We start from the raw sequence: 26,171 nt of genomic DNA, 5'->3' as shown, positions 1-26,171 counted from the left end.
ACATCTCATCCAAAAGATATAGTCAACCCGAGAAATGTTTGTTTTCTCGAGAAGACGACATCTTACCTAAAAGATATCACCAACCCGTGATGAAACGTTATCTCGGGAAGACGATATCTAACCTGCAAGACATCATCTACCCGAGATACACTTTTTCTCGAGAAGATGACATCTCCCCAACAAGATATCTTCAACCCGAGAAATATTTTCTTTCTCGAGAAGAGGATATCACCTACAAGATATCATCGACCCGAGAAATATCTTTTTCTCGAGAAGATAACATCTCACCCCACACAAGATATCACCAACCCGTGATGACACATTATCATGGGAAGACGATATCTCACCTACAAGATATCATCAACCCGAGAAATATTTTTTTCTCGGGAAGACGACACTATATTCACTTACAAGATATCACCAACCCGTTAACACTTTCTCGGGAAGACGATATCATACCTACAATTAAAACATCGCTATAAAACTACCCCAAAGATGTCCTCCTATTTTATAAATAACTGATGCTCATCAACGCATGTAACCTTAGAGCTCAGTAATGTGAGTCTAGTAATTTCATAAACATATTTGATATTAAATGATTTTTTTTTATTTTGATAATTGTAATTTTCTTCTATTAGAATGCACTAACTCGATACAGATGTTTAATTTGCTACCGTTAATTAATTATTTCATTAATTAAGTATAAAGCTACGATTTTCCCACTGATTTTTACTGTGAATAGAAAAGGTATTTTTGTAATTTTGTAATTGTTTTGTTAACATATTTTTATAAGTTAATTTTTACACCATGGCTGTGCCAGGTCACGCTCCCTTACGCTGCTGCTGGTGTGCTCGGCTGCCTACGCGCGCCATGTGCCTATACCCCCACCCACCCCGCCTTAATCCTACGCCTTAACCTGAATCGTAATCATTCATTTAATACAATCATAACTTTGCCTTATTTGCCTTCTTCCGAACGTCGAATTATGGTCATCATTATCCTCAACAGCAGGTCTCCTCCAATTCGTATGAGCTTCAAATAATTCCGTCGGCTAACTTTTAAAATCTAAATTTATACAATCATAATCAAAATAATTTGGCTCTCAATATTTTTCTTCTGCTGTCCTCTTGAAGTGGGTGTAGCATTTATAATATAAACAAGTTACCCCAAAGCTAATGGTGTAAAGTTCATTATTTTCAGCTTTATACGCATTTGAGATCCATGGACACATTGTCCATAAATTTGATTTTGGTCCATTGGAATGCCGCCCTACAATACTCTAAATGGTGTGTTTACATTAAATAAATCCCAGTTTATGACAGATTCCGTTGGCTCCGTTAACTCCTCGATTTCATGGTGTTCAGGTTTTTCATTTCATCTTTAAAAAAAAGTAGGTTTTAAACCAGTCATTTTAATACAATTATAACAAAAAAAGGCATACTAAATTAATTCCAAGGAACCCTCCATTCTTAACGAAAATCTAAACCTGTTTACTCCAACTTTCGAGTAAACCCCTGCAAGCCCCTCGCTGGAATGTCTTTGAAAGTGTAGCAAAGACGGTGCACCTGGCTGCATACCGCGCGCGCGTCTTTTCAACTGTTCGACCAATAGGAATTCACGGAGTCTTTAAACACGCCCACACTGCGCCGGCCACGAGCGGCTCACGTGCAGACTCACGCCACTCGCTCTCGCTTTCGAGCGGCTTGTGAAACAATGAGTGAAATGCGCAATGCACCAAAAGGCACGTACACGTATATGATTTTGGACAAACAAATTGACAGGTATTCATATGCAAATTACTCTGAATCAAAAGGGCTTTCGTCTGCAGCAATGGCATTTCAACGTACAATGTTCAGCAATGCAAAAGACAAACTCACGAAGGAGACTCATAATGGCAGCCATTTTTCGGCAACAGTGTATTGTGCCTATTCTAACATATATAGACATATCAAAAATGAGCTATTTAAAGAGAAGAATTGCGGAATTTCATCGAGCAAAATTCAACAATGCAAAAGACAACCTCATGTACAATATACAATGCACCATGCTTCAATATTGTAAATGAAATTAAAGATTTTTTATTCAATGCGATTTAGGGACGTAAGAAGAGGAATTTTGTGGCTTTACTTGATGCGAATAAAGGTTTAAAATGCAGACAGAAATATCAAGTACCATTGCTCAAAATGCAGAATATTGAGACGCATTTACGTGTTTTGTTTCTGTGTAACCAGAGAAGAAAATAAATTTTCACTCACCCTCGACAATTCCTTATTTATAGTTGGACTTACCCCGACGAACTCCAAAAGCTTGACTTCAGTATTTTCCAAAAAAACGTCATTCAGATCATTCGACAAAATAATACGAGTTCACAAAATTCCATGTGTCCATTCAGTTCAGTTCAGTTCAGCACAAAATGAACATTCAAAGAAATGCAGTTGCGAAGTCCAATAGTTCTGTAAAACAAAAGTTATGACAAGTTCTGTAGGCCTACAGCAAAGTTCAAGTCAGTTTTTCAGTATTGGTGACGACGACAAAGATGCAACATATGTCTGCGGCGAGATGTTGCAGTGGCCCCGTACATAAGGCCGGTTGTCCGGTCAAATTGCAAGATTTCAAGGGTCCCGGAACTCATCGACGTTTTCTCGCGCAAAAGAAGACGCCATGGTATGGTACGTGTTCCGCATTGGTGGCTTGAAGCTGGACGGCCGACTCGGAGGTTAAAGTGGCAGCTTTGCTTGTGAAATTTGAGGCAATTCTTCTTCTTTTTTGGTGACTGACCAAAATAGCGGGAAGACATTGCGAGCTGTCTCCCAGTGTCCGTTGACCCAGCTCCACTCTCGGTAATTTTCCATAGCGTAATGATATGGCGGTGAAAAGTGTCATGTTTATATCGCAGACTGTTGCTCCGTACCAGGGTCTGTGCGCGGCAAATGGGCCAAGGCACTCGGCGTGTATTTCTCCGCATACTAGTTTTCTCCCCTTAGACTTATTTAAACATAATTCCAACATTTTCATCGTGATTGGAATTGTAAATTGAATAAAAAGAATACATTTGAAGGAATAATATTCATATCCGGATGGAGTAGCATCAATTTCATACAACAAAATGCACTATTTTTTTTAAAAGACAAGAGGGCATTCGATAGACTGTTTCCCGCCCCCAACTTTTTATTTTTGAAGTCCAAAGAACAATTGGCTTAGGGAACCAGACTAGGCATTCGAGGCAGTATCCGTGACGTAGCACTGTGTGTCGCACGGCCTGTCTCTTATTGGTCAGAAGTGTGTGACGTCAGATCTCGTCAAAAAAATGAGCAGACGACAAATATTTTGTGCCGTACACATAACAGGGTGCCATTTTAGCGATTTCTGTTTGATTTGATGGATTAATTTTTATAAACTGCCTCTGCATTAGTCTGTCACATTTTCTTACAAACTTTTAGTCAGCGCCCTCTGTAGTTTGACTAAACGCGGCCACAGCCGGGCTAATCATAGGCGAAGCCTAGCAAGGTCATTTTATTGGGGGGGTAAACATTTCTTGAAAAGGGCACTCGCACATCCGTGATGAAATGTAGCCTCTTTTTAATCAAATAGTGTGGGGAAGGGGAGGGGCGCGTAATTCCCAAAAAGGCACCGTTACAGCTGCTAGTTAAATAAAAAGCTGCTCTTTTTTGTAAAAAGGCACTTGTTAAACAAACCAAAATATCAGTTGTTTAAACAAAAGGGCAGATGGGGATAAACAATTGCGAAATAGGCATGGCATCACGAAGGGGGGGGGGGGACGAGAGGGGTGAGGGGGCGCTTGCTCCACCCCCACCCTGGAAAAAGGAGGGGGGGAGGGGAGAAAACAAAATAAAGAATAAAGAGGTGCACAGCCATATTGCTGTTAATTTGGGGGGGGGGGGGGTAGGGCAAATATTGCTCTGCCCACACTCGGAAAACTTTTTGAAATTGAGAATACGTTTAAAAAGTTAAGGAATGTTGGGAGAAATGTGCTTTGCCCCCCCGAAAAAAATCCTGGCGCGGCCCATGGAAATACCCTAACCCCTACCCCCCCCCTCCCCCTCCCCCGTTGGCTACGTCACTCCCAAACCAAGCCAGGGTTAGCAACGAATGGAGTTGTTGAGTTGCTCCCTTATAACACAGTGGGATGTTTTGCTATTGACATAATTCAAAGTGGATAGCAATCAAGATGTTTTATCCGTTGATATATGGTCCACGAACAGATAGGCGCACGTGATTAACATATATGCACACTCATTGATAAGAAAAGTTACCCACCTAGCTGCACAACGCGGGTATAGACTGTTGCTTCATACGGTGGAAAACGCGCGCAAACCCCGGTTGTCTGTACGGAGCACACGGTGCAACATCTATTCCACATCAGAGTTTGAAAGGAAGGATTTATTGTGACAAGATGAAGACAAATTTGATGATATCATGTTTCGTCCTGCTGGTGTTGGGTAAGTAGAATTATAAATATAGAACCAATGTATCTTCTAAGTGAAAATCACATATTAACCTTGTAAGATGTATGAATAGATGAGACTCTCTTTGGAGCACAAAACAGGACGACATAGTACTTTAATCCAGAAAGAGAAAAAAATGCACCCTTTTTTTCTTTCCATACAGGTTTTAAGTCTGCTGCAGCAGCACAAATAACCAATGCATCCACAGCAGGAACACCCAATCCAAGAGCGGAACCAACAACCATGCCAACCACATCAGTGCTTACCACCAAGGTAACACCAGAACTACCAACAACAAAGGTAACAAGTGCAGGAACAACCAAGCCAACCACGGCACCTACAACCAAACCAACCACAGCAGCACCTACAACCAAGCCGACAACCAAACCCACAACTGCGCCTACAACCAAGCCAACCACAGCAGCTACAACAAAACCGACAACAGCACCTACAACCAAGCCAACCACAGCAGCTACAACAAAACCGACAACAGCACCTACAACCAAGCCAACCACAGCACCTACAACCAAGCCGACAACAGCACCTACAACCAAACCGACCACAGCACCTACAACCAAGCCGACCACAGCAGCTACAACAAAACCGACAACAGCACCTACAACCAAGCCAACCACAGCACCTACAACCAAGCCAACCACAGCAGCTACAACAAAACCGACAACAGCACCTACAACCAAGCCAACCACGGCACCTACAACCAAGCCAACCACGGCACCTACAACCAAACCGACCACAGCACCTACAACCAAACCGACCACAGCACCTACAACCAAGCCAACCACAGCACCTACAACAAAACCGACAACAGCACCTACAACCCAGCCAACCACAGCAGCTACAACAAAACCAACAACAGCACCTACAACCAAGCCAACCACAGCACCTACAACCAAGCCAACCACAGCAGCTACAACAAAACCAACAACAGCACCTACAACCAAGCCAACCACAGCACCTACAACCAAGCCAACCACAGCACCTACAACCAAGCCGACCACTGCACCTACAACCAAGCCGACCACTGCACCTACAACCAAACCAACCACAGCAGCACCCGCAACAAATGCAACAACAGCAGTACCAACCACTGCAAATACAACACAACCAGCCACTGGAACCGGCGCCACTACCTCCCCGCCAGCAACCCAGGCAAGCACGAGTGACACATGGCTGATCGTGGGAATTGTCTTAGGCGTTAACCTCGCTATCGTTGTCGTGGTTGGTGTAGGCTTCTACGTAGTCCATCGAAGGAGGGCAAAAAGTGTAGGATACGCAAACCTTTCTTAAACGAGACCACCCACCCACTGTTTTTAGTTAACTATAAAAAATATAACTATGTAAATTTGTGGCTGACATATATTCATCGGAGCTGATTAAATTAGATACAATAAAATTATCCTGACAAATGTTCAATTAATATTTCTGACAATACTCCATTCCTTAAAGAAAGAGCTGATAGAATCCTAGAAATAGAAACTTAGACTCCACAATATTGGAACTTTCAAAATATTAACCTTTAAGTTAATCAAATCCAATTTAATAGACTTTTTAATGGTTAAATCCAGCTCGTGAAATGTTATCACAAACTTTATGAATTAACAGCTCATGTAGTACATGTACAATCATGAAAAGAAAATTGATAACACATTGAAAATCTACAAAAGCAAGCCATCTATGCAAACACGTCACATAATTACTGTAAATAGAAAAAGGAATTTGATGAATACTTAAATTTGCAATCTCAGATCTCAAGTATGGACGGATTATAAAGATTATACTGTATTTACCAAAATTATCAGTAGCAGTGTTTCATTAAAGATTATTTAAAACACATTTGACCTTTGGCCTCATGCAGTACATTTATACATGTGTGGGCAGCTTGCATCCTTCTGCTGTATGTGATTTAGCTGACCTTTTGTTTTTATCTCTTCGGATCATAAGCAAGCATAAATTGTCATGTGAATGAATTATAATGCTGTACAAACATAACGGCATCTCACTCATTCCAATCAGTGTTATATGTGTATATAACTGTACAATATTTGGATCAGAATGCAACCACCGAACTCAATGCATATTGCTAGTGAATTTACTTTAGATCTTTAGTGATTATACTATGTATTTTTCAACTAAACCACACAGGAAATTGATCCTCATTGAGTGATCTCCGTTTGCTATTTCCTGTGTTTGCAGTATTGCTAATGTTGCTAGGATCGTGACTTAGGGCGCAATCCCTGGCTACATGGAATATACAGGTTTACAGCTTCTGAGTAGCGCCCCTTGAACAAAGACACTGACAAAATGAGCAACCACCAACATAGGGCTGGATAGCTCAGTTGAGCACCGGAACGGCAATCCAGAGGTCGCAGGTTCGAGCCCCTTTGTTAAACTTTTATCTGTATTTAGACAACAGATTTTTCAACAGCCTTGCGTTGATGGTACTTAGTTTGTTTTTTTTTTGAGAAAACTGGAAACTGTCGAACAAGAGGACATGTAATGGAATAATGGCTAATTCTTGAAACAGTTGCACATTGCTTTGAATATAAATTCTACTGCAAAGATAGCATGTTCTTTTCCATGCTTACTGCTTATGGACATAATGGATGATGGTTCCCTCCAAAAGCAGAAAACAATTCTGGAGAATAGCATCTTTTAAAAGAATTTCAAAACTTTGTTTTCTTGGGGGGCCGGCGCGGTTGGTTTGTGTTTTTTCTTTGACACAGGGTTGCAGCAAAACATCTCAGGCTGTCCTATTCCAATCAGTATCAGTATACAAATATTGAGTGGCTCAGCGTGGAATGGGATGAATATTATCGCAAGGTAAAATCTGGACTTTTCCATTTCACGAGGCGAAGCCGAGTGAACTGGAAAAGTCCAGATTTTACCGAGCGATAATATTCCTCCCATTTCACAATTTAAAGCCACTCAATATTTGTTTTATATAACTGACATATAGATCCTTTTCATTCGATTATTTGAACTTTTATTTCAATACAAATTTGGTGGAAAATGTATTTCTCTCTTCCAAACCACCCCTTCACGAAAATGTTTGAACCCAAAGCTGTAGCGCTGGCTCTTTGGAACAATACTGCGCTACCCGCAACGCTGAACGCGCACACCAGCATGCATATGCACACAAATACCGCGTCGTGGAACAAGACTGATCCCAACTGTTCAATAGTATTTCCCATTCCCCATGGGCAAATGGGACTTTTTGAGCACCGGCGTGAATGGGAGCAATAACGAATGTCATGTGACGTGAGTTCCACCAATTACATGACAAGGATCTGTGTGTCGGTTATACAACACAAATTACGTACAGTAGAACTCAAGAAAATACCAAAAAAAAAACCAATTATGATACAAAAGCCAGAAATAAAATAATATTGCTTCAGTGATATAAGGCATTGATAGTAAAGGCTAATAGTTAAATAAACAAGATACATGTAAATGTAACAAATATAAATTATGTCAATAGCTTACATTTTTTCGGTGCTTATTTTGGAACCTAAGTTGGGAAGCCGAGGTAATATTACAGCTAGTAAAATTGGATAATTTTTCTCATGAAACAAGCATGATGTGACAATAAGGCGTGTCTGACCCTATTCCAAAATGGTCAACAGAGGGCGCTTTGTGTTGACCCACACTGCTCTGGCCATCGTAGGTCATAGGTCAAGAATATAGCTCTGTTTCACCTGCATCAAAAAGTGCTGGGTTAAATTTCATATTATTGTCAAAATATTATTGCTGAAATGAAACCAAGTGAAACAATGCCTCAAACTTTGGCGTTTTAGATTCATGAAAGAAACTAGAACGAAAATCTATCAGAAATGCTTTAATTATTGCTGTAATAGAAAATTGTGTGTGAATTCAAAATAGGACAAGTAAAGGCATCAACATTGTTGACCACATTCGGAATTTTTGTTTTCAGTGGGGTTGATAAAGGCAGCATGAATATACTAGAATTACAAAGAGCACCAGTTGTTTTGCTTTTAAATGTTTTACTTGTATATTACAATACTGCTTTTAGATACTCTTGATAGTACAAACAAAGCCACATAAAAGAAATGTGAATCACACAAAACAGTGCAAGCACGACTGTATTACTTTGAATTTTTAAAAACAAAATGGTCCTTTCGAATATCGCCTCCATCTTTGGGGAAAAAAATTGGTGGAAAAATCAACATTACTGAAAATGCACATAACTCCTATCAAGCCCAAGAGGAGCATTGCTGACCTGTCCTGCAAACTTTGGTAAGCTCTCCAAGACACACAAGACAAAAAGGTCACTGTGTTGACTTCACCGCCAAATGCGACAGCTATTGTCTTTACTGCCTGTAGAAAAAAAAAGACGAAAGAGTTCTAATTTAAACAAAATTTTTGATCACATGTAAAGAGGACTACCCCCTCCACATATCACTTAAGCCCCGCCTCCGTCTTCCACCAGCATCACATTGAGTTGTTATAATGATACATGTACTGTGCCCATAGTTGACGGCACAACTTATCTCATCAAAGGGCCTTATGCACGAGTCAGCCATATTGAATTGAAAGTGAGGTGAAATCTTCATTATTGGAACTTGCGAAGAGAAATGAAAGCGAGTAAATTACTAATGAATTCAAGCCTGCGTCAATGAATAATTAAAAATTTGTAATTAAGCAGTCCCTGATGCTTTAAGCCAGATTTTTAAAAAAAAATGACAGTAAAATAAGGCTGCATATATATGTGACCTGTTCTGTCAAAATCAGACTTTTCTGGGCATAAGGTCGAAAATGAGATTTTTGGATATTGTTAAAATATGTACGTTTTCCTTTTAATTGGTGGTTTAATTTTTGAAACCTGTAATTCCTGGGCAAAGTTATGCTATTTTGAAGTTCATTGTGTCGAAAAGTGGAAGACGTAGAAAATGGCCACGAACATCACAAAACAGACATTTCTTTAACTAATATACCTCAACAAATCATCAAAAATACTATATTTAGAGTTTAAATTAGGGTTTCAAACTTTTATAGTATATTTTAGACATGTTCAGGATTACAAATATGCAAGAATTAGAAAATCAAAAAAAAATCACCCCATCGCATTTTTTGGCCCTATCTTAATTTCAACCTCTGCCCAGAAGCGTCTGCTTTTGACAGAACAGGTCACATATAGTCTGGCGCCATCCCATTCAACAATTAACAATTTATGAAATACATTCAGGGAACTCGACAAAAATGGCCAACTCGTGCATAAGACCCATCCGGGTCATTAGGTCCCACAATGAAACAAGACCCCCCCCCCCAAATTCCAGCACTTAAGCCCCACCTCCCCAGCACCAAACTGACCTGTTATGATGATACTGCCCTCGTAGTTAAAGGCACAACTGAATATCTCGTCGGTGTGGCCTTCCAGGGTCTGTAGGCACTTACAGGTTATTAGGTCCCACAAAGAAACAAGACAAGACCCCCCCCCCTCCAGCACTTAAGCCCCGCCTCCCCAGCACCAAACTGACCTGTTATGATGATACTGCCCTCGTAGTTGAAGGCACAGCTGAATATCTCGTCGGTGTGGCCTTCAAGGGTCTGTAGGCACTTTCCAGTTATCGGGTCCCACAGCCTAGCAGTCTTGTCCGAGCTCGCTGTCAGGATTTTGCTGCCTTGAGGGTTGAACGTAATCTGAAGATAAAAAAAAAAGTTGAATTTATTAACCCTACCTCCCCGGGCATTTTCGCAAGGATGCAACCTCAATCCTGCAAAATCCTCCAACTGCCTCCAGGTAAAAAATTGCATACAGCCCCAATCCTGCAAAATCTCTGTTATTTCCTGAATGTGGTCCTTGGAGGGGTGACCACTGCCTCTGCAATCTTGCAAAATCCTCCAGCAATCATTGTCCATATGTTGAGGCAGAGCCAGTGACATCCTGAAGCAGTGCGGAGGATTTGAAGTACATAATCTAGGCCTAAAGTTAAGCACAGCTGAGCATAAACAACACAAGGTCCAAGACCTTCACACAGTGCATCCTCCAAAATCAGCCACACGTTTTTGCCATATTGCCTCAATCCTGCAAAATCCTCCATTTTGCAAAGAGGATTTTGGAGGATTTGGGAAAGTTAGGGTTGAAGATGTCCTGTCTGAACTCTTAACAAATTTGTTTGAAGTTTGCAGGGGGAACAGGTCAGCGAAGCGATACTTTCCTCGCATTCCACCGCTGTGGCCCAGGTTCGAATCCCACCTGGGCCAATATGTGGATTGGGTTTTCAGTCCCTGCCTGATTCCGTGGGTTTTCCCTAGAATAACATTCTGGGGTTTTCCTCCCACCACTAACACTGTTATTTCCTTCCACATCTTCTACCAAGTATTATACATCCCGTTCCTGCGCTTGGGCTGTTGCATGTTATCAAAATAAATTTTAAACAATTTAAAAAATAAAAATAAATTCTATTTACCTTAGAGATTTCTCCTTCGTGTCCCTCCAGTTTCGCTATACATTTGTGCGTGACGGCATTGTATACTCTGGCTGTACCTGCACATAAACACAAATGAATAAATTTAAAAAAAAAAAAGGGGTGCTAGTTGTCCTTACTCGCAGCAGAAGCTGATGGTGAAGGACACAGCTACAACGTGGTAAAGCGGAAGGCATGTAAAGGCGCCTTAGGCAGCGGCCATACAACCCATGTCTGACCACGGAGCACAACCAGATTGAAAGAGTTGATTTTTTGCGAAGGGAACAAAACCGGGGGAAACCCACAGAGCATAGGAGAGAATCAATGGACAACTCTACTCACATACACCCGAGCCGGGAATTGAGCCCGAGCCATAGTTGTGAGAGGCAAGCGCTTTACGCACTGCGCTACCCATACCAGTGCGAAAACTCATACAACAACATCATCAGACAAACTGGTGATCAGCAAGTTTGTTTTTTTTTACTGTCAAGGCAAGATAATTTTTTGTCTCTTCTGGTGGTAAACACATGCCGCTACAACACTTACTGTCAGCCGACGCAGAGGCTATGTACTGGCCCGTGAAGTCAAAGACGACGTCGAGAATCTCGTCCTCGTGGCCTCCCAGCGTGCCCACGCACTTGCCGCTGCTGGCGTCCCAGATCTTGCAGGATTTGTCCATGGAGCCGGTGACGATCAGCGAGCAGTCGTAGTTGAACATGGCCGAGCTGATCTCTCCCCGGTGACCGATCAGCGTGTGGATACGTCTGGGATTGAATATTGAAGATCGAATATCTGGTTACCTGAGATCTGAGGTTTGTGATGGGGACTACAGCTAAGAGACTGAGACTTGAGATAGGAGGTTCCTAGGTCTGAAAGCAAAACCTGAGGTCCAATACCCGAGGGGTGAGACCTCAGGTAAGTGACTGAGACCCAGGGTCAGAGATCAAGACCTTATGCCCAAGAACAGGTCCTGAGGTCTAAGACCAAGGCCTGAGGTCTGAGAGCAAGACTAAAGGTCTGAGAACGGGAATTAAAATCTAAGGACAGGAACTGAGGCCTCAGACCAAGCCCTGAGGTCAGAGACCTTGACTTGATGTGAAAGACCTGTGGTCTGAGATGGGATCTGAGGTCTGAGACCGAGGTATGAACCTGAGACCTAAGGTCCGAGTCTAGGATTCGAGGTATGAGTCCGTGACCTAAAGTTTGAGACCAGCACGTGAAGTCCAAGCCCAGGAGCCTGGGTGCGAGACCCATACCCAAGGTCTGAGACCTGCACCTGTGGTTAAAGACCTAAAGTCAAGAGCCTTGATCCGAGACCAAGACCGGAGGTCCGAGACCTGGACCTGAGGTCCATGACCAAGACTTGAGCTCTGAAACTAAGACATAAGGTCTGAGAACAGGACCTGAGGTACAAAACTGAGACCTGCGAATCTGAGACCTTAGGCCCACATCCCAAGGTCCCCAGAGTGTTAAACTGAGATCTGAAGATCTAAAACAAAGACCAAGATCTCAGGACCAAGAACGACACAGTTACACTCCAAACCAAGACAAAGGTTTGCAAGTCGAGACCTGGAAAACCAAGACCAGTCTCGACACAAACCAAAAAGACAAAGCAAAATGCAACTTCGAGGTGAAATCTACAGACTTATCAAGCAGAGATACTGACCTCCCCGAGTGGACGTCCCATACAGATACCGTGTGGTCAAAGGACCCTGTAATGATTCTATCCCCAGTCGTATTGAATGACAGGGAAATGATTTCAGCTGAATGACCCTGGACACAAAACAAAACCAAAAAACCCAAAGAATGCATTATGTAAAAATACGAGATAACATTTAGGACTCCAAACAGCTGTCCCTAGCATTCTTCATTAAATTTTACTTTCGAATTTAACTATTACAGCCATCCAAGCAGGCAAAATCAATCATGTGACTGTGCTAACAGTTGAGCACTCCCTGCCTACAAAAAGCAGATTGACTGGCTGTAAACAGGCATGCAACTGGGAATTTAGAAGGGAAAAAAACGAGGAAACTCCAAATCACACAAGCCTTTAAACAGTATTTTTCAATTTGCAATGGCATTTATGAGAAGAAAAAAAACGAGGAAATCAGTGGATCCAAGAAAAGGTTTCATGTCTGTGTGAATGTTAATATAGGGCCAAGTTCGGGCAAGGACTATTAGTCGACTAGTGGTTGATTTGTGACGTACCTTACGCCTGTGCACTGATAGCAACGTGCGAACGTCTCTTGTCAAACGCTGGTCAAAATGTCATTGCAAAATTTCTGGATCCTGGCTCTCTGCTAGCGTTATGAATGCGCGCGGCTATTGGTTACCAGGGAAGCAACCAACCCCAGTAGGCTGGTTCCAAATAGTCGACTAGTGTAGTCAACCATCGTCGACTAGACAGAGTTCGGGCAAACGTTAGTTAACCATTGGTCAACTATAGTCTTTGCGCTAACTTGGCCATAGTTTGACACAGCTTTGATTGACTGTAGGTGATTGATAAGCCAGCAGTACCTAACAGCAACTTAATTTTATCCGTTGATGAAATTTGACTAGGCACGTGACTACAAGAAATGTGATTTGACTGTTGATGACTAGTCATGACAGGCATGGCAGGGGAGGAGGATTGATTTTTTGTCACTGTCAGTGACTGTCGACACAGCAGGAGGGTTACTGTGTACAGGCATGCAACTAGGAATTTAGGAAAAACGAGGAAACTCCAAACCACGCAAGACTTTGTACAGTGCTTTTCAATTCGTAATGGTATTCATGAGAAATAAAAAACAAGGAAATCAGCGAATCAGAGGAAAAGTTGCATGCCTGTGTATTTATACTCACGGCTAATGTTGATATTTCGTCACCAGACTCTATGTCCCAAAGCTTGGCCGTAGTATCCATGCTGCCTGTAGCTAGTATTGTGCTCTGTGGGTTGAAGGCTAGGCATACCTATCGGGAACAAAGGTTATTCAAATTTGAATATAATAATTTATTCAAAAAAATTCACAGCTTCTGTGTTCTGATTGGCTGAGAGCAGGTCACATGGTATTTGCTATTTTTACCTTAAAGTTGTTCTTCCTCTGCAAATTTAACAAATTCAATTCTTTTTTCTCCTCAAAAAAAAATTCACTGCGTGTGTTTTACTTCGACCAAAAGTACTTTTCTTTTCTCTTATTTTGCCATCCGCAAGGCTTTGAGGATGGCTTTCCTGTTTTCACGCCACGTTATTCAATATTTTGTAATATGTATTATTCCTTTCCTGAATGTGGGCACATTTTTCATTCGGTGCCTCATTAAAAAGGGGAATTGTATTGCTCTTTATATTGGGTTGGCACACCTCCAGAATCAACGTCAGAAATATGTGTGCAGTTTCCCATATGGTGTTGGAATTTGCCAGGATGGGTATGGTTCCTAGTAAATCATGCTAGGGAGTTAGGGTTAATCTAGGGACTCGCAAGACTTGCTTTTCATGCTTACAATTTCCGAGGTGTGGCCTCTGAAGGTGTGGTAGCATTGTCCGGTGTCCGAGCTCCACAGCTTGCAAGTTTTGTCAAAGGAGCCCGTCGCAATTTTGTCCCTGTGAAATGATGCACCATGACAAACAAAAACAAAAATTCATTTGTGATGAAAGTAACCATTCTCAGATCTCAGAATTTTGGGAACTCTTTATAAATGTGCTACCAATGCTGATGTTGATTAAACAGTTTTACAGACATCCTTGATCCTTTGTTAAAAAAACCAAAAACAATGTCCCATTTTTAAGAAATTAGGTTTCGGTTGAGACATTTGTAGGAACATTTGTGAATGGATTTCGAATGTTTCAACCAAAGTGGCAACCAAACTTTCGAACAACATTTTGGTATTTTTTTTTTTAAAAGTAGGATGCAGGCACTTCAATTTTTTGCCAACAAACAGATCCAAGATGGCGGATGTCTTTTTTTTTTAAACATATGCCGCTTTCGTGAGATTTTTCCAAGACAAATTTTTCCAAGATGCTGTTTTTCTCAAAAATTGCCATCACTTTCCCAAGACTCGTTTTTTTTTTATCAAAATGACTACGCATTCATGTTGGAAACAAATATTACCACACAAGATATTTCTGATGATGAAAATATTAGATAATACGGCAGATTCCACCATTTTGAAAAGTGAAAATAAAAAACAAATAAAAATTGATGCGGCAGGAAAAAAAGATACCGGCTGAGACAGAAAACTTGTATTTTTTTTATTTGGCCTTAGTTATAGGTCCGTTTGGACAATGTTAAATGCTCACCCATAGGGGTTGTTGAACGCAATGGCATAGACCACGTTCCTGTGCCCTTCCAGCGTGTGGAGTTCCTCCCCCGAGGCCGTGTCCCAGACCTTGCAGGTCCTGTCATAGCTGCCTGTGATGAAGCTGGAACCAGACTTGTTGAAGGCAACGTTGGTCAGGGGGAGGATGTGCGCTCGCAGGGCCTGCGGGAAATGAAACGAAAATCTAAAATCCATTTTTGGTCTAACTCGAGCATGTGTCGTGTACACAACTCAAATTTTTTGTCACTATTGTTAACAATGTGATTAAAGGTGAACTCTCCGCGCTCTTTTCAAGTTTCTAAAAAAAATTAACCACATATATTTTTTCCTGGACCCAGAGGGCCAGCCTTACATGGTATGGCCATTTGTAATTTCTCAGTGACTTGCAAATTAGACTACATGTACTTAAAGGTGCAGTCCTTCATTTGTAATTTGTGCATTTTGTTTGTTTGAAGCAACAAAAGTTCTCAAAATCTCAAAATGGAACTTCGAGTCCATGAGTTCGACTTTTGTAGTATCAGTCTGTTGCTGAACAGGGGGTTTCAACCCCCCCCCCCCCCCCTCCTTTAGATTCGCCAATGAAACGTGACAAGTTTGACACTACAGGCAGACCAAACACACTCACCTTGAAGAGGTAGAATTTGTGGTCGTCGTTCAGGCCGATCTTCTCCTGCAGCCTCTGTATAAGCTGCCTGACCTGGGGCGTGCGGTTGGGCGTGACCAGGGGTTCCTTGCTGACAATTTCATCTAGTATGGCATCCACGTCGCTCCTGTATGTAAGGCAAACCAAGGGGTGCAAAGTAGGAGTGTGCATCGGAACCGGGTACCCGACCACTGATGTCAGGAACCAGTTCCAGATTATGGGATCGGGAACCTGTAACCAACTTTACGAAGTAGGTACCCATAATAAACTTTTACAAGTTACTTAGTAACTTCTCAGACAATGATACAGAAAGGCTTTGAATACCATTTGTATGGAATTTTTGAAATGAAAACCGGGCTATATGGAAAACCAAAACAGATTTCAGGTTTATGTGCATTTTAACGTGCGACAGATGATGCTTGCAAAAGTTGCAGTTTACACAGTAACGCTATAAACACTTCAGAAACCACTAATATTCACACTGTTCAGTAAATTGTTAATCCAGGCCTGCCAAGGCTACTTTTTACTTACTCTGGCTTCAGATCTAAGAGGTCAATGGACTTTGTCTTGAGTGTATCGGACTGCACGTATTCCAGGATGATCCCTGCAATAAAAACAAACAGTTTGAAAAACGAAGAAGAAATATTGAGTTCAAACTCAACTGTTGATTATTAAGTAAGTTCAAACTCAACTGCTGATGCTGTTTTGGAATCAATGTCACAATCAACTGATCATTGATCACCATAACTCTCTCTCCAAATGTGAATCGCTACGTCGATTGGAATATCCACTGTACCCTAACCTCCTCAGGACTACCCTGCTAAATCCAACAGAGTCCAACCGGAGTTTCCTGCTCAATCCACTGTGCCTTATTTTCAGCTGTCTGCTAGCTGAATCCAACGGAGTCCAACATGGCATTATTATGCGATTCAGTTGCCTGCTGAATCCAATATTTTGCATGAGCAATGTACACAAGGGGTTAACTGCTCAATCCAACAGGCTCCATCGGGTATATGACATAGTTGGATCCTGTTGGATTCAGCAGGGTTAGGGGTAAAGTTAAAGTTCTTTATTCATAAGACAAATGACGTTCATGTAGAAAATGTTCAACACATGGAAGATTTTTTATAACAGTTATGCGTGGCGTTGTCGGTTGTAATTGACACTACGTCTAACGTTCACTGGTCTTACATTCCAATTCCATTTGTTAAATTGGATGTGAATAATACGTTTTTAGAAAATTTCATCCAAGATCGACAATGATCATGACGATGTGTAACAAACTTATAATTTAGGCCTACAGCCGTCATTCTATGATGTCATGATTGCAACACCTCCACGGTTTATATAATAATGATGGTATTGTTATTAAAAAGTTCACATGCAGTATGCACCATCACCAATCACAATCTAGCTGTGTCACAAAAAAATTATGTTTTGTCATGTTTGTGATACTGGTTTACCACTTTCTAATTCTATACATGAAGTAATTTTCGATCTTACCCGGGGGATAATATCTCAGTAGAAATCGTTTGAGCCTCATGGTTTCGCTGCTTTTCTCCAACCAAAAATGTCGAAAATCTTGCTTGGCAACCGAAATTTAATGACCACGACTACCGTTGCTCGTGTGTAGTTTCTGCAGCAAGTGGCGGAATTTTGGGTATAGAGCGCCACCAACGGCGAAACAATTAATTATCCTGACATAAACAAGATGGCGGCCGCCGGGGGAGTCGCCGCGAACAGCGGCAACGATTTGCGAAGGTAGGTAGGCGTAACTGGTTCTTGAATTTTGCCTTTGCTCCGTCATTCTGTGATCATGTCGAGGACAGGTAACGTTTTCAGAATTAAATTGAATCGGTAGGCCTTACACTACAGTAATATTTCTTTTCTGATGACAGCACAGTGCTAGTCGCGCGTAGCCGACCGACCGCTAGGCCAAGCTTTTTTTTTTTTTGCAACCAAGTACAGTCAATCAATGACTAGCCCAGGTTGGACTCCCCCGTGTTCACACGACGGAGTTCAGGGTATGTCATAGCGAAATAAATATTGAGCTATCCTATTATTATTAAATACTAGGGTCAAAATTAAAGTTAAACATGTTCTGTGTATTTTTTTAAAGCGAAATATGCCTACAAGAAAAAGTTAGCACTAGCAGGTGAGAAAAAAAACAATTAAAATTTTTTAAAAGGACGCGGCTTAAAAAAAAAATGCGAGCGGGGAAGATCAACTGGTTTTTTTTCTTTGTACTTGGCCTTTCTTTGACAAATGTTCGACTCATTTTAGTACAGAAAAACCTTGAAGTCTTCAAACAATATAAACCGTACATGCAACAAAAGAATTCAGGCCAGCTCTGTTAACCAAATTACGACTGTTGAATCATTTTTGCAAGGTGTTAAACCAGACTGATCAGATTGATTTGATTGATTTTTTATTTGTTTCTTTTTTGTTGTGGGGGAATTTAAATCAATATGTTGGTAACAGATGTTCATGGCACTACTTTAATTATGTAAACCTCACTGAGAAATATTTTCCTAAAATGTCTGTTTCCTTTAATTTGATTAACTGTTAAAAGTAAGGGAAATTAGTTTTTCTTTTATATTCTGTGTTTTTTTTTCGGAGGGAAGGAGGGTTGGCAAGCATGGATTTTTTTACATATTGTACATGTATTGTGCTTCATATGCAAAAGGTGTCTATGTTTGGGTAAAAACAAATATGACAAAACTGACATTTATTTAGAACTTGAGACTTACAATGCATAAAGGAAGTCGTCAATGTTTTCCCGACAATGAGAATGATAACATATGCCAAGGCTGTTAAGAATCATGAGTCACTCCCTGAAAGTGTAATTAAGAAGTCGGTTGAAGAGGTTTCTCTCGAATCGAAAGTATCTGTTTCAATTTGCTTTGTCATAAATACATTTATGAACGTGTACATGTAAATTGAACTGTTTACTTCCTTGTTTAGTTGTAACATTCACCTTGCATTGTTCCTTAAAAAAAAACATGTTTCTCGTCCGGGTTTATGAGAAAAAAAAGGAGGAAGAGGTTCTTTTTATTTTTTATTTTTTATTTTTTTCAAGATTGCCGCCATTTTTATAATTTCCTGCAACCGTTGGTGTTTCCACTGTTCAAAGACACTTTTAAAATGAAAGACAAGTTGGACAAGAAAACTGAACATATTTACAGTGAGTTGTATTGGTCACATATTTCGCAAGTATTTTTTTTTTCCGATGAATTTGTGGACTTTTTCAGTGTTTTTTCCTGCATTGTTCAAAAATATAAAATAATTTAAAAAAATCCAGGCGGCCTCCAAAAAGAAAGGGGGGACGAGAAACATGTTTTTTTTACTTCGCCTTATACATGTCTTCCTTATAGTTATGTACACTGTACATGTAAATGTACGTGACGTGTACCTGTACATGTTGTAGGGACAGAAAAAAAAAAAAACCAAGAATTTATTTTTTTAATGTGTTAATGGTTCATTCTAAAAATTAATTAATTAATCTCTTTTAATTGTTTGATTAACCAGTTAAACAGCCTTTGTTTATTCAACCTGTTTAATTAAATTTATATTCAAATATATACTATTTCTATGAGCCTATCAGAGAAACCCTCTGTACCTCCGTAAATAAACGTTTACAAAAAGAAAATCGGCACTGACCAAATGTCCACTGCCATCTTTTTAAATGTAGTTTATTTTATTCATATCTTTATTTGTTGTTTCATTTCTACAGTGAGATTGACGCTTATGGCTTCAGGAGACCAGACGATTTTGACTATGATACCTACGAGCAGTTCATGTCGCAGTACCTCAGCGTGCTGGCGCGTAGGGCGGGCAAATGGAACAAGGCCATGGACGGCAAGAAAAAGGTCAAAAAGACAACTAAAGGTACGGACATCAACAACTTGAAAAAATTGTAAAACCCTTGCACGTAAACTTCCTTCATTGCCAAGCTGAAGGCCCGCCTCAATTTATATCCGGGACGAGTTCCAGACAAGTTGCGGGTAGAAACATTCACTTTGTCCAAAAGAAACTCTGCATTTTTCCCGGACTTGTTTTGGGAATTTTCTTTTGAAATTGCTTGTATCACCAATACTGATAACTTCATCGCGGGAAGATTGCAGGGAAGTTGTTCAGAATCCTGCTGCTTATACTCGCTACAATGTCCACAACTTGTCCGGAACTCATCCCGGATATGACTTGAGACAGGCACTTATCTACTGATTTTAAAGGCACATATGATTATTTGAATTTATTCCAAATTATTATCAAAGACTTCATTTGGATTAACCCTAACCGAACTCAACCCATCAAAGTTCAACAGCAGGTTTGGTTTAAATCTGTTGGGATAGGTACAGTACCCCTAAACTGATGGTCTTTTACACTGGGGTTGGCACACCTCCACAAACTAAGTCCAACAGTGTGTGTGGACGATTTCCCACGTGGGTGTTGGAATTTGCCAGAATGGGTATGGTTCCTAGTAAATTATGCTGGGGAGTTAAAGGATCATACTGATACTAAACAAACGTGACATTATTCAGTCTGCTTGCAGTCATTTAGAAGAAAACAAGTACTGTAGGTGATTTCCAGCGATCAGTCGATTGATATTGTTGATTGATATTCTTGGGCTGCAGATAAGTTGATATCTGGAAGGTAACTATTCTGTAACTAAATTCCAATATTTTTTTTTCCGTTTGTAGTTTCCTTCAAAAATGGAAGAAATTTTGTAGTGCCAGAAAAACAGCAATTAAAAAATTAACTGTTTAAATGTACCTCACTACAGTTAAAAGATACATTCGGAAGGGAATCTCCAACGAGTATCGCGGGGCGGTGTGGATGTACGTCAGCGGAGCCGAGAACATGAAAGCAGACAACCCAGGCTTGTATCAGAGACTACTGGACGGTCCAAAAGACGACGAGCTGTTGGAGGTCATTAAGACAGGTGGGTCATTATCAGTGTTGTAGTCTTTGCTCAAGACTGGAATTTTTTTACACTTGGAGATGGCTTAGCTGCATCAGCGGTAGAGGGTGCTATCTTGGGAAGTTTGCCAGCTGGAGCAGAGACATTCTGAGCATACCTCACGCATAAGCATTAACTTAAATAAGGTGAGGTTTACAATAGTTTATTAGCCCTAACCCCTTAGGATATTTTGGCTAGGAACCCTGCAGAACACAGCAACATGTGACACTTGTCAAAATGACAAGCCTGCCCAGTGCAGCAAGATCCATCAGGTCAAAAGTCTCAAGGCCAAACTGCCTCAGAGTCCCTGGTCGCCGAATGCAGCAGGATACAACTGTGGCATTGTTTAATGGGACTAGCTCTCGTTGTTTCAGAATTGGCAGTTTATGCACTGGTGTTGATGGCCCAACGCAACAAGGTCCCACAGACGTTTACACCTGATGCACTGTGTTGCATCTGGCCGGGTTAGGGTTAGTGTTAAACCATTTGGCCCGTGTTGCTGGAGGAACTCTCCCGGCCACGACCTGACTGACTGTAAAACTATTAGAAAACACATTCTCCTAAAATGTTGTCCGTACAATTCGTGTGACAGATCTCCACCGAACCTTCCCAGAGAACATCTACTTCTGCAACGACTCGACAGTCAGCAAACGGTCGTCGCTGCAGAACGTGCTGGTGGCGTTCGCCCACAACCACCGGACGGACGGCTATTGCCAGGGACTCAACTTCATCGTGGCCCTGATGCTGCTGATCGTCCGGGACGAGGAGAGTTGCTTCTTCCTGCTGGAGACCCTCGTTAAAAGAATCTTGCCAGGTAGGCCACTTCACAAAATCAAGAGACCAAACGTGGCTCGTAGGACAGTTAGTTTTAGGACTGCGGAGGACGCAGCTACAACGTGGTCGAGCCGAAAGCATGTAAAGGCGCCTTAGGCAGCCGCCATGTCTTACCACGGAGCACAGCCAGATCGAAAGTGTTGATTTATTGCTGAGGGAGGAAAACCGGAGAACCCAGAGAAAAACTCTCATGGCACAGGAGAGAATCAACGAACAACCTACTCATAAGACCAGAACCGGGAATCGAACCTGGGCCACATTGGTGAGAGGCAAGTGCTTTACGCACTTCGCCACCCATGCCATCTATCAGTTGACAGAGTAGAGTTATAGTCTTGCCCTTAATTTAGCAAGAGTGCTGTATTTTTTTTAACAATCCTTGACCTATTTTACCCCATTTCAGCCTACTACACCCGACAGATGACCGGCCTGAAGACTGACCAGGAGGTCCTAGGCGAGCTGGTCAAGCAGAAGCTCCCAGAGGTCAGCCAGCGGATGGAGAGGGAGTCAGTCCCCTGGTCAATACCGACCACCAAATGGTTCATCTGTCTGTTCCTTGACGTCCTTCCCATTGAGGTAATTGCTTATTGATTCTACTGGTGACAAAACTCCAGACCATCAGAGTTTTGATTGATTTAAGAAAAGCTGGGTCCTTCTTTTTTTTCGTTGACAGACAGTCTTGCGGATCTGGGACTGCATGTTCTACGAAGGCTCCAAGATTCTCTTCAGGGTCTGCCTGAGCTTGATCAAGCAGAACCAAGACGTCATCTTGTCGGCCAGCAACTTCCCCACACTGGTGGAGTCGTTCAAGAAGGTCACGCTGCACTCTAGGAACACAGATTGCCACAGCTTCATGAAGGTGAGGCAAGGGGCCCAACTTCAGACCAAGGCCCAACTTTGTACATCTGCCAGATTATGGACCAATGCACAACTTTGGTCAAGGTCTAGTTTTGGACCCAGTCCCAACTTTGGACCAAGGTCCAACTTCGGACTTAAGTCCTTACTCCGGATCTAAGGCCCAACTTTGGACCTAAGGCCCAGCTTCAGACCAAGAGTGAACTTCAGACCCAGACCTAACTTTAGACACACAGCCCAACTTCGGACCAAGGCCCAACTTCGGACCAAGGCCCAACTTCGGACCTAGACCTAATTTGTCTTTAATATCTTTGTCTTGAGGTCTAAAGCATTTATTGACCCCGTGAGTTGCAAATTTCACTGTAAAACTTTTAAATGATTTTATTTCTATCGGGAATCAAAATTTTGAAATATATCACCTTCGGGGGACGGAATCAATCCATTTTGAATATAACCAATTTTCAGATGGCTGGATTTGCGAAGAAAATTACAATTCATTCTTTTTCCTGTTTTCTCTTCTTTTTTTCATCAGAATGTGTTTTTGGACTCACAGCCCCTAGGCAGGGCCACTATTGAGAAGCTGCGAACCGAGTGCCAAACAAGCGAGACCAAATAAAAACAAAAGGTACTTTTTTTTGTGGACAGCCGATTTCACCCGAGTTACATTTATGTATCTTACTCTGCAACAAAACGTCTTGAATTCTCAAGTGCAAAAGACACAAAAAATGCATATGAATTCATTCCTTGTTTCTTATCTACTTTTTTTTTTTAAGTGAAGAGGTTTCGTTCTATCGTGCCTTGCATGCTGGTGAGTTAAAATCAAGTCGGTCACAAGTCAATCACAAGGCAGGTTACAATCCAAGTAAAAGTATTAAGTCGATTTGGATTTTTTTTTTTTTCAGGCCCTTTAGGCATCTTCCCTGCAAGTTTCAAGCAATATCATTTTTGGGCCAAAATTGAAAACAACGCAAGGGTAAATTTTTAATCAAATTTGGCTCCAAAAAAATAATTTTCTCCAATTAATTCAGAATTCGTCTGGATGTAAAAGGAGCATCAATACTCAAACACCCAACATTTTGAAGAGTTGGACAAAAAATTCATTGATTTTTGAGGGGAAATAGTAACATTTTTTTAAGACTGATTTTACACAAACAATTTCGACACAACTTTTACTTTGGAATATCACATCTGTCCAGAAGTCGACTTGGATTGTGTTCTAGGGCTCTTTGGGCATCTTCCCTGCAAGTTTCAAGCAATTAATTTTTTTTACCAAAATTAGAAAAATAAGCATTGGGATGACATTACCTTTCTAATCACATTTGACTTTCCCCAACTTTGACTTGAAAACTGTCCAGTGACAACTCTCGGATACTATAATTGCATCAGTCCAAAATGGTCACACAAAGTTTTTTTAAGAATGAAGAATGGCACAACTCTATGGCTGTAATTATATTGCTGATAAAAATTTGGTGGTTTTCAGAGATCATTCTCAAATTTCTGAAAGAAAATTTGTAGATTTTGGAGTTGGGGTACTATTATGGTTAAAACCTCACTAAAGGAAAGAGTTGATTAAGTTTCAGAGTAAAAACCAAATATTTACCAAATTCTGTGATTTCATGTTTTTGATGTTTTTGATGTACAATTACTTCTATACTCAGTACTAGTCTATGGTCAATAGTTTGTAGGTTTTGGAGTGTAATGCTATTGGGATTTATTCGGGAATATAACTTTAGACAAAGTCGCAAGGAAAGAAAAGTAGGAGAAAAATGAACCAACATTTTTTTTCCCAAAGTTTAAAGTTACATATGCGGATTTTTTTCCCCAACGACTGAGATGAAATCTGTAGGGCTGTGCATTTACGGGTAGTACGGGAATTGGGTACCCGTTTTTTAAAAAACGGGTACTGGGTACCCGTTTAAAAAAATGGGTACTGGGTACCCGTTAAAAAAAAACGGGTACTGGGTACCCATTTTTAAAAATGGGTACTGGGTACCCGTCTTAAAAAAATGGGTACTGGGTACCCGTTTAAAAAAAATGGGTACTGGGTACCCGTTTTAAAAAAAAAAATGGGTACTGGGTACCCGTTAAAGAAACCCAACCCCAAAATTTAAATCTCGGAAGTTGCTGTACAGATTGTTCATGACGGTCCGCACGATAATACTACCACATCTGTGCGTCAAGACAGCTAGATACAAGTGTGTACACTGTACAATGAGCTCAATACAGCTTTACGGTGTAAATTGCATTTTCGAAAGCGTTATAAACGTGAATCTGTTTTGCTTTTCCATGTAGCCTGGTTTTCATTTTTGAAAATTCCCCACAAATAACATTCAAAACCTTTCCTTTTCATTGTCTGAGAAGTTACCAAGTAATTTGTAAAGTTGGTTACAGGTACTCGATCCCATAATCTGGAACCGGTTCCTGACATTAGCGGTCGGGTACTTGGGTACCCGGTTCCGATGCGCAGCCCTAGAAATATTTTTTCAATTTTTGTTTGGCTTCGGATGTAAGAAAATATAGTGCAATTATACATGTATGTACCATTTAACCATATAACCAGCATAAAACTATGTTTAAACGCCAGTATTTTATATGTTGGTTAAATGCACCTATATTTGTAAGGTTTTCTGTGAAACACAATTACTACAGTTCACCAACTAAATCCGACTTTTCTAAAGATGGGTAATTTACCTCTAGTTTTGAGATTTCGCTGATGAAGGAATAAGAAAAGTCCAAACCAGTAAATAATTCAGATTAAAAGAAGTTCTGAGCATTGGAAAATATCTTGAAAGGTAGATGAGCTTTTTGGGAGTACAATTAAATAAACCACACGTGTTGATTTAGAAATGCCAATTTTATAGAACTTCTTTAAAAAAACAAATCACCAAAAACAGGTTTTTAAAATGTGAAGTCTTTCTTGTATTAAGGCTTGCCCATTTTGATAACTTTGGCCAAAATTTCAACTAATTTGCATATAAGTTTAACAGTTAAAAAAAAAAAAGAAACTCGTTTTATAGTTGCAGTACTGACTCTTGCTATTGAACTGGAGAAATTGTGATTTGTTTTGTACTTTTGTAAAATAAAATCTGTATATATTGTACTACTATTGGACACAGATATATATTTATTTCCAAACACAAAAAAAACATTATTAGCCCGAAAATTATAATTGCTTAAGTTTGCCAATAGTTATCAATAATCAATCATTCCAAAATATTGGGCGACATCTAAGGTCACATTTCTGTTGATTTTTGGAAATTTCAATCGTCTGCATTTTGTGGATTATTAATTTGGGATGTACCTGAGGTATTGAACAATGCATCTATTGTATTGGTTGGTTATGTAAAACAGCGCCCTCTTGTGATGTAAGCAAGCAATTTCTTGTTTAAAATGTGCTTAACTCAACAGCATAATATTAATGTGATATTTGTTTGTTGCCATATTGGAGGATATTTAGCTTAATTTTTGGCTTTTTGATTAAAGCAAAAATGCTTTAAGCAGCACAAAGTTTTGTCTTATTCAAGAGAGGCTATGTCTAAAAGCGGTGGTGACTTGTCTTTTTTTTTAAATGGTGTTTTTTTTTTTTAATCTTGCCATAATTTTGAATTGATATAAAATTAATATTTCATGTGCTATAGCAGTTGAAATTTTTGCTAGCAGAAGTTACGATTTTGAAT

At 40.5% G+C, this 26,171-nt stretch overlaps 3 protein-coding genes across 3 annotated transcripts; 2 read left to right on the top strand and 1 right to left on the bottom strand.

The window, feature by feature from the left end:
• Positions 1–4,636: 4,636 nt before the first annotated feature.
• LOC119724176 (GATA zinc finger domain-containing protein 14-like) lies at positions 4,637–6,325 on the top strand (the record flags this gene model as incomplete). The annotated part of the gene is made up of 1 exon (XM_038195113.1): positions 4,637–6,325. A coding segment is annotated over one exon (1,014 nt), but the record flags the coding sequence as incomplete, so codon positions are not given.
• Positions 6,326–8,273: 1,948 nt separating this feature from the next.
• On the bottom strand, positions 8,274–17,489 carry LOC119724174 (dynein assembly factor with WDR repeat domains 1-like). Its single transcript, XM_038195111.1, has 11 exons — positions 17,352–17,489; positions 16,380–16,452; positions 15,831–15,975; positions 15,186–15,367; positions 14,390–14,489; positions 13,754–13,861; positions 12,579–12,685; positions 11,459–11,676; positions 10,916–10,992; positions 9,983–10,145; positions 8,274–8,822 (listed from the first exon to the last, which is right to left on the bottom strand). Exons 1-11 carry the CDS (start codon positions 17,389–17,391, stop codon positions 8,788–8,790), a joined length of 1,248 nt encoding a protein of 415 aa, XP_038051039.1. The 5' UTR covers positions 17,392–17,489; the 3' UTR covers positions 8,274–8,787.
• A 55-nt stretch (positions 17,490–17,544) lies between these two features.
• LOC119724175 (growth hormone-regulated TBC protein 1-A-like) lies at positions 17,545–23,418 on the top strand. Its single transcript, XM_038195112.1, has 7 exons — positions 17,545–17,609; positions 19,582–19,736; positions 20,632–20,790; positions 21,401–21,622; positions 22,043–22,215; positions 22,313–22,498; positions 23,027–23,418. Exons 1-7 carry the CDS (start codon positions 17,560–17,562, stop codon positions 23,108–23,110), a joined length of 1,029 nt encoding a protein of 342 aa, XP_038051040.1. The 5' UTR covers positions 17,545–17,559; the 3' UTR covers positions 23,111–23,418.
• The last annotated feature ends 2,753 nt before the right edge of the window (positions 23,419–26,171 follow it).

This window comes from Patiria miniata, unplaced genomic scaffold, assembly GCF_015706575.1.
Source record: "Patiria miniata isolate m_02_andy unplaced genomic scaffold, ASM1570657v1 HiC_scaffold_18, whole genome shotgun sequence".
In the NCBI taxonomy this organism is placed as follows: Eukaryota; Metazoa; Echinodermata; class Asteroidea; order Valvatida; family Asterinidae; genus Patiria; species Patiria miniata.
This window is presented reverse-complemented; position numbering and strand designations above follow the sequence as displayed.